The following is an 8,594-nucleotide window of genomic DNA, read 5'->3' as shown; positions in this document are numbered from 1 at the left end:
CCTGTACCAGGCGGAGGGAGGTGGCAGGGGGACGCTGAGGGGCCCAGGGAGGGAAACGGCATCGCACCCCTCAGCAAAGAGCCCTGCCGCCATGATGCTGCCCCCCCCGCCCCGTCGCCTAGCAACACCCCCTTCCCCTCCAAGATGGCGGCAGGAAGGGGCTGCGGCGCGCCCCCCCACGTGACGCGGCGCGCATGCGTGGCACCGGACCTCTCCCCCCGCCGGCTGCTGCGCAGGCGCAATGCGGAGAGGCGGGGCGGGTGCGGAACGGCGCTTGCGCAGTGTGGGCCTGCGCGGGGCCCGGGGAGGGGGGGGGAGGAGGAGGAGGAGGAGGAGGAGGAAGAGGAGGAGGAGGAGGAGGGAAGAGAGAAGGAGGAGGGCGGCGGGGGGTGGGGGGAGCGGAGCGGAGCCGCCGGGGCACCCAGCGGATCCCCAGCGCCCGCTTAACCGCTGGGAGCACCCCGCGGGCCCCCCCCCCCCCGGTGAAGGGAGCGGGGCGCGGCGAGGGGGGGGTGGGGAGGAAGGCCGGGAGCGGCCCCCGCCACTAAACCACCACCACCATCATCATCATCATCAACCACCGCCAAACCATCACCACCATGTCCGGGCGCGGCCACAACAAGCTGCCGACCACCGAGCGCATCGTCAAGGGTGAGGGGCCGGGGGGCGGTGAGGGCGCCCGCTGCCTGCGGGGGGGGGGGGGGGGTTCTGTGGGGTCTTTTTTTGTTTTATTTTGGGGGGGGACACGTTGTTCTGGTGGGGCACCCCTCCTAAGGGAGAGCAGTGGGTGAGGAGGGGGCACCCCTTGTCTTGCTGAAACCACTGCGGAGGAGCCGTGGGTGGGGGGCACCTTTGGTTTTGGGGGGGGAATATCTCTGTTTTGAGGGGAGCTGGAGAGCGGGGGTGGGAGGCATTTTCAGGCCTGGGGGGCAGCCCTGGTTTAAGGGGATGAGCAATCCTGCCCCCTCTTTTCTGTGGTGCAGGTCCTCACCCTGCTGCAGTGCGAGGAGGGGGGGTGATGGGTTGGGGGGCCCCCCAGTCTCTGTTGCCGTGGCAGGGGGGGGTGACGTCCCTGCCCTGCTCTGGGTGTGTGTGGGGGGAATCCCCCGTTCTGGGGAGAGCCCAGTTCCCGGAGGAGGGATGGGGCACTGGGCTGGGAGGAGAGAGGTGCCAGCCCGGGGTGGGGGGGGGAAGCTGAAACGGGCATTGTGCTTCTTCCCACCCATGAAATCCTCCCACCCCCCCGACTGGGATGCCGAGACGCTGCTTTGGGTGGAAGCAGGGGGGCTGGCCTGGCCCTGTTTTACATTCCCCCCCCCCCGCCACCGCTGAGGATTGTGGAGGGGGGGGAGCCCACCCTGCCCTCATTCTGACAGCTCCCTGACTGCTTGCCTGTGTCTTGCCTCCCCCAAAGCCCTATTCGCTCTTTTGATGCCCCGAGGCGGGTGCCAGCTGGCCCCCTCTTCAGGACCCGTTATAGTAGGTACTATTTTTGAAAGAGCAGAAGACACTGAAGCGGTTAACGAGGAGAGAAATACGTTAGCTGAGAAACTCCTGGATTAGGAGGAGGCTTGTGTGATGTACATTTCGCTGCCCTAATTGATCTAGTGCCATTATCATACCCACGCATCGGGGAACATCCACTGCGCGCCTTCACTTGCTTAAACTTTCGCTCAGCACCCACTGCTGTAGCCGAGAGGCACCCGGCTGTCAAAGTTATACAATCGCCCGGTTATTAAAGCTTCTCACCGGATGGCTTGAATCATTGCAGGCAGTCGTGCTGCCCTGAGCCGGCTGATGAAAGGAGCAGTTTCCCAGGAATGGTTATAATATACGGGTATGGAGGTGTGCCTACAAGAGGTGCATGCTGCCATCTCTACCTTCTCTGGATGGGTCCAAGTGATTTTTATTTTTTTTTTATTTTTTTTTTTCAGCCTGTCATGTGGCTGATCACATGTTTAGATGTTAATAACCACGGCCTCAAATGAAGGGAAAGTAGACTAGGGTGGTAGCCTGGACTTTGAGGCCCCTTGGGCTTGGTTAGCTCTGCGCTGTCCACGCGTGTTTTTCGTGGGTTGCTTTTGGCCTGCTGCTTAAAATAAGGCTGGAGGGCTCATGGATTTGGGGGACCCGGGGCTTTCCCCCAGAGCTATGTGTGTGGCTTGGTGATTTGTAGGTCTGCAGGCAGCCCGAGTGGCCAGTGCGAACCGTAAATCTCCTGCTAAATCCCAGGCAGCTGCGTGTGTTTAGGTTGGCTTTGTTCAGGGAAGGTAATGTCAATGCAGCCATTATGATTCAGCTGAGTCGTCCCTACCGACAGGCTGTCCCTGTTCCTTCGGGCTTCCAGATCCTGGGAAACCCTATCAGCAATCCTGTCGACGTTACCGACGCCACTTGGGGCCTTGACAACCCTGCTGCATCAGGATGGCCCCGGCTAATTTTGGTAATTAGTTCGTAGCCAGGTGGGCTGGAGGCTCGTGGCGTTGGCTGGAGCCCGCTTGCTCCGTGCAGTAGTGCTCCAAGAGCCGTGGGAACTTGTCAAGGAGAGCCTTTGATTTCCCCCAGGTACGCTTGGGATGCTGATTCAAGTGCCTCTAGAAATCTGGGGAGGAATAGCTTCTTCCGTGGCTGTGATTATTGTTTAAAGGTGGTGACATTGTTCATGGTTATTAATAATTTAAACCTGAAGATAAAAGCTAATTTTCTTCAATTGGAAATGCCTACAATTAAGTAGGATGTAGAATTTTAACTATGTTTAACCTATATATTTACATCTCTAGAGCCCTGAAGAAGTGTTAACTATAATTATGATTAGTCAGGAGAAATACAGCGTTTCTATTTGCCTCAGTTTTGTGCTTAAACTTGTACTGGGATAACTTCACGTTCATTATTAAAACTCTTAATTTTGGGGTACGTCAAAAACTTCTTTCTGGTAGCCCAGTTGTAGCAATTAACTGATGGCTGATGTTAACCACAGTCGTTAATGTTCAAACTTGGTGCTCTCATGAGAGCTCTTGGGGTGGTTATTATGCTGCAAATGTGAGCGATTAGCTGGGTCCGCTTATCTACGCTAGCCCAAAGATAGACTTGAATTAACTGATGGATCCACAGCCTGTGAAATACACATTATGCAGGCAGGTGGGCGCAATGCTTTGGGCTACTGCGGTGTCCCTGATGCTCGAGCTCAGGACTTGGGCATGGTGGGTGCCTTCCCACCCGTGAAAACAAACCTGCAGAGGTTGTTTTTTGCACAGAAGTGATCCTGCTTCGTTCCACCTCCACGAATCACGCCTGCAAGGTGTGACGTCCTCTGGGAAGCAATGGCAGAGGTTAAGCGTAGCTGTGTGCTGTGAGGATCCAAAGACATGTGAGCGTGGCTGAACGGTGGAAGGCAACCCAGCTTACTGTGTTTGCTGTTGCATCCATGAAAAATTCTTTTAAAAAAAAAAAGAGTATTGGTATTTAGACACCTGGCTGAGCCAGAGCAAATAATCTTGAGCGGTTTTCTATGTGTGCGTATTATTACTGTGTTGCACTGTTAGAAAGCTGGTGAATAAGGAGCAGCTAGGATCTGGTGCCCTCTTTTTGACAGCCATTGTGTGTTTGTCAGTCGTCAGTGACGTGCCTAATTCACGTAATGTTCAATACTGCCTGTGCTACATTTTATGAAGTACCGTTGGGTTTCTGCTTTTCTGTAGATGGATGGAACCCCTGTCGCTGGGTTGATATTGAGAAGGTGCTGGTGACTGGTGCTGAGACCGTGTAGCTGAAGGTGTACTGTAAACAAGTGTTTTTCCCAAGTTTGAGCTTTGCTGTCCTTTCATAAACACTTTGGCTTATTCAGGCACCTTTCTGCATACCTGGTTTGTTTTTTCCTGGCTGGAAGACATTTAAAGTGTGTGTGTGGGAATGCAAGACCCCAGACACCATGCTCTCTTACACATCAGCTGTCTGGTTTGTGGTGTGAGCTTCTCAGATATGTTGTAGATCATCTGTTTAATACCTACCTAAGGTTTCTGGGAGTGAAGGAACAGCGGGGCAATCTGAGCGTGCTGACCCCAGCAATATCTCATACCACCTGTGTGTTCAGCTCGGGTGAAGTCATGCTCGAGCAGAAAACACCCGGTGAGCTTCTCCCCTTCTCTCTGTGCAGTGAACACGTGCCTTTGTAGCGTGGCAGAGATGCTGCTAGAGGCATGGAGTCCGATCCCGTGGGATTTGTTCAGCAAGGCTCCTGGTGCCTTTCAACAGAAGCCGTGCCTCTGGGGACCCAAAAATCGGCATCAGATCAATCGATGCTGGCTTCAGAGGCTCTGGAGAGCTTCCCCCATGCTGCTGCCAAGCAGATAGGGTTCAGGGGGTGTGCTAGTTCATCTTGCTGGCTGAAGATGCTTTCAGTTTATGAAAAAAGTATAGCTGTCTTCCTGCCTTGTTTTTAATATAAGCTACTGCTCTACAAATGCAGTTGGATGGTTGAGCATTGGGCTTCCTCCAGGTGCGGAAGGTTGGGAGCTGTGGAGAATCTTTATAACAGAGCACACACCGTTACAAAAGTCAGAGTTGCTTTGTAATTGCATGCAAAGCAAAGGAAGGCTTCGGCAACCACAATTTCCCTTGTATTTGGGGCTTGCCTAAAAGAAATACATAATACCATCAGTGTCATTGTTGTTTGTTTTGTGTTTGGTGACCATAATGCTTTGGTTGGTTCGTCACGTTTAGTGTTACCATTTTGTAGCTAATAAGGAATACTTGGGGGGAGGAAGTAGCTGTGCAAATGGCTAAAAATGGAGGTAAAGGCCAAGGTGCGTGCTCTTGGACCTCGGGCATGCCAAAGGAAAAGTGCAAATACCATCAGGGTCAAGATGCAGTGATGGGATCTCTAAAAAGCAAGTTGTGTCATAATACAGCAACTGTCTGGACAGAGCTCAAGAAGGTCCTGAGTGTAGATAGCCCTTAAAGCATGAATCCTGTAGGATCTCTCCAAATTACTTGGGAACCTGGTATTTTTGGGGGATCTTTCTTGCAGGAAAGGTGCTTCATTATTTGTAAATGGGATGTGCTAGGAAAAGGGGGAGGTTTCTGGCTGTGCTGAGACTGGGTGTTGCAGAATTGGTGCCGATTTTGCCAGATCATGTGACACTTCATCCAAAAATGAATCAGAAGTCAAATGCAGTGCTAAGTGGCACTGCTGCGAACATCTTAGGGTAACGCAAGCTTTAGTATGCTTCCTGTAGCCCTCGTCTGCCCCAAACAGAACCAGCAGTACCTTTTTTTTTTTTGCATATGAAACTTCTCAGAGTCAGGTCTCCCAGTAGCCTGTAACAGAGATGTGCTGCTGCCATGCTCCTTAACAGAAATGCCACTGCTGGTGGCAAAACCTAAGCCCCAACGCTAGCCTTGGCTACTAAAACCTGTTTAGAAAACTGCGATAAGGCGTCAGGGAAAGCAGATTGGGCTGTCTTTTTATTTATTTCCTCCGAGAATAACACCAGATGCTTTAGATTGGTGCTGGAGGTGGGACAGAGAGGAGGGAAGGTCATGTCCCTCTGGACCCCTCTGTGTTTAATGTTTTTTTTCTCTTTCCCTGCTATCTGGATATTAGCCTGTGAAAGGTTAATCCCATTACCCCCCCGTTCAAGGCTGTGCCAGCTGCTTGGAGATGGCCCATTCTGTAGGAATTGGGACGAATGAGCCCCAATTAGGTAGGTACTGTGCTGAAATAGTATTTTTCATTTAATAAAAGAAGGCAGAGTTGAGAGGAATTTGTCTCCTGTAGCTCTGATGTTGTTTTTGGTGCTCGTTTGGTTGCATGGGCAGAAGGCAGGCTGTTCCTTAGGAAGTAGGGCAGGGTGCTGGCTTAAAATAGCAATGAAGGCTAGGCTGCTTGTGATGAAGGGAGCTATTTAGGTAAATCCTGGGGTCTTGGTGGGGGCAGAGCCGCCTGCTAATCTAAAGATACTCCTTGGAGACCTATATTTGTCCAGGATCCTTCCTGGCTTGGCTGGTTTTCCAGGTGTTCCCTGTTCCATCCCTTGCGCTTCTCTGCAGCTTGCATTGGGGTGGCGGGTGTGTTTACTAGACGTACAGTGCGTTAATGTCTTGGATGGTAATGGAATTAGACATCATTAAGCAGCGGGAGTGAGGAAACAGGCTACATAAAGGCATCAGCATTATCCTATAATGCAAGACTTGGCTCTGAGTGGCTCTTGGAGGCTGGTCTGCCGGGCTCACAGTGCCAAAGAGGCATATGCTGATGACACTTGAGAGCCGGGTCAAGTGTAGTGGGAAAACCCATCAGGGCAAGGAGCTTGGTGTGGGGGCAGAGGGAGGGATGGGGAGCAGCTCTGGCACTCAGAGCACCTCTCGTTAGGATGGCATGGACCAGAGATGAGATGGAAGACAAAGGGTGGATGCTCCTGGGTGCAGAGGGTGCTCAAAAGCAGTAGGGAAAAAAAAAAAAATCTGTGAAGCTTTTAAAGATTTAGCTGGCAAGGAGGAGGAGCATCAGGCTATCGGGGCTGCACTCTGACTTCAGACCTCCAGCCTCCGAAGCAAAACCTTGCTGCTGTCTCTGGCTGCAGCATCTCTGGCAGTGAAACCTTAACAGGTTCTCGCTGTGTTTCCATGAGGAGCAGAGGGGGATGTGAGCGTGTTGAGTAATGCCACCTCTTCCAGCTGGGAGCTTGGGGCCACCACCGTGAGAGGGCTTGTGGGGTTTCTCTCTTCAGAAGCCTACATCAATCTCCTGGCTTCTGAGTGCTTCCCCCGCTTTAGTGAATACCTTTGCAGTGGTGGTGCCTGTCAAACGTGAGTTTAAAGCACTTTCCCTGCTCTGAGCTGGATCTGGCGAGAGTGTGCAAGGATGTCCGCTGTGCAAGACAAGTGGTTCAGGGTGAATTTCAGGAAAACAGGGAGAAGTGGTGTCAACAGTGCCCTAGCTTGCTCTAGAAAATATTCCCTGAAGTGTAGCGAAGGTGGTAAAATGGCTTCTCAAACAGCAGGGAGACTGTTATCCCAAAGGTGAAGTCTTGGGTGTGTATCCACAAAGGTTTTCCGGGGGAAGGCCCCGAACAGAAGCACAGAGGGCTGGGTTTGCTGGTTCAGCAATAACTGGGGGCTCCTGTATTGGAACTCTGTCCCTGGCACATGAAGATCTCTGAAGCTGCTCTGAAAGCATTCCTAGAACTTATTTACCCCATTTATTGGGCTACTCACTCTTTGGTTTGCAAGCAAGCTGCTCTGTTTCCTCTCCAGCGTGGCCACTGGGAAGATTTTAATTAGTTTGCAGCTCCCTTCAGACCATCTGCACCTCTGTGGGGTTATAAGGTGATATGTGGGTATAAATGCCGTCCATTGGAGTGAGCTCATTGCAAGAAATGTTTTAACCAGCGCTATTTTGATCCAGTGCGAATGCAGCTCGGGTTGAAGCATTAAGGTGTGAGATGGGAAGAGAAACTGAGACCTCTGTTGTATGTCAATTGGTCTTTTTTTGCTGCAGTGGTGATCACAAGTGCTCAAATTCTCATTTATCGGCGGTGTGACCACCTTGCGCTGAACGCAACGTAACGGTCCCTTCTCCAAGGGCCTGCAGGCTGGGCTCGGCGTTATTCCAGGGCGGTACTTGGGCTCCGGGGCGTGTTTCTGGGTGTTATTTCGTTAAGGTTTCCCATGTGGAGCAGCCGATGCCTGCCTACGGTGTCATGAGAGCAGGAGCTTGAAAGGACGCAATGTGCAACACGGTGTCTGCTTAAAGTTGCTTTTAAAACCAGAGCCAGCCCCCCCTGCGCTGCCGCTGCTGGCGGTGGGGTCAGATTTACATTGCCAGCAGGTGGGGGATTTGCCTTGGACACAAGGACCCCGCTGTTCCTGTATTAACGATCTATTAGTGGACGCGCTGGCAGCTTGCTAACCTTGTGAAACAGGTGGTGATTTTCCCTGCCTGCTGACATCTAGGAATCCCCTCCCGTCTCCTTTGGTGAGCTCACTTTTTTTTAAGTGGCTGCAGCTGTTTGCTGTAGACCTCGGCCTTTTTCTTTTCCTTCTTTCTTTTTCCTTCAAGCTTAGCAGTGACCCCCTCGAGTTGGCTAAGAAAGCATCCCACCGATGGACCCGTTGAGGGGAAGAGACACCAGGTTCGGTGTGGGTCGGTGTGCTGTTGAGTGATTATTTTGTAGGAATACATGTATTTTTAACTGCTGGAGAGTCTGTAGAGCTTGAGGATCTCAAAAGAGGTATTTTTCCAGGCTAGCACTGAGGGCTTACGTGCTCTCCTTGATGGTAGCTGGTGAGTTGGCACTCAGTGATGTAAAGAGCCTGTGTCCCCGGCAGAGGACTTGGCTCCAGACGGATTGTCTCAATGACAATCCCAGGCAAATCCTCATCAGTGCTGGTCATTAAGAGAGGGACCTACGCATAGCAACGCGGGCGCTGGAAGCTTGACGGATCTTGCAAGCAAGTACGGCTTTAATGTCTGCATCGCTCCCGAGGAGGATGAGGAAATTCAGTGCCCACCGAGTGCATTTTTGAGACCATCTCCGAGCCACAGAGCACTTTGGCAAGAGCAACACTAACGCCGCGACACGGGCCTGGGTCTC

General features: G+C 52.2%; 1 protein-coding gene across 3 annotated transcripts in view; it reads left to right on the top strand.

Annotated features, from left to right (window-relative positions):
* The first annotated feature begins 366 nt into the window (after window positions 1-366).
* PPP3CC (protein phosphatase 3 catalytic subunit gamma) overlaps window positions 367-8,594 on the top strand; it is a 34,995-nt gene continuing 26,767 nt past the window's right edge. For 2 of the 3 annotated variants that reach the window (XM_042801488.1, XM_042801489.1), the window contains exon 1: window positions 367-651. In XM_042801488.1, the coding sequence (XP_042657422.1) occupies window positions 600-651 (52 nt within the window). In that variant the 5' untranslated portion in view covers window positions 367-599. The remainder of the gene's footprint in view (window positions 652-8,594) is intronic. The other variant, XM_042801487.1, reaches the window with a different exon arrangement.

This window comes from Tyto alba, unplaced genomic scaffold (assembly GCF_018691265.1).
Source record: "Tyto alba isolate M040663 unplaced genomic scaffold, T.alba_DEE_v4.0 Super-Scaffold_34, whole genome shotgun sequence".
NCBI lineage: Eukaryota > Metazoa > Chordata > Aves > Strigiformes > Tytonidae > Tyto > Tyto alba.
This window is presented reverse-complemented; position numbering and strand designations above follow the sequence as displayed.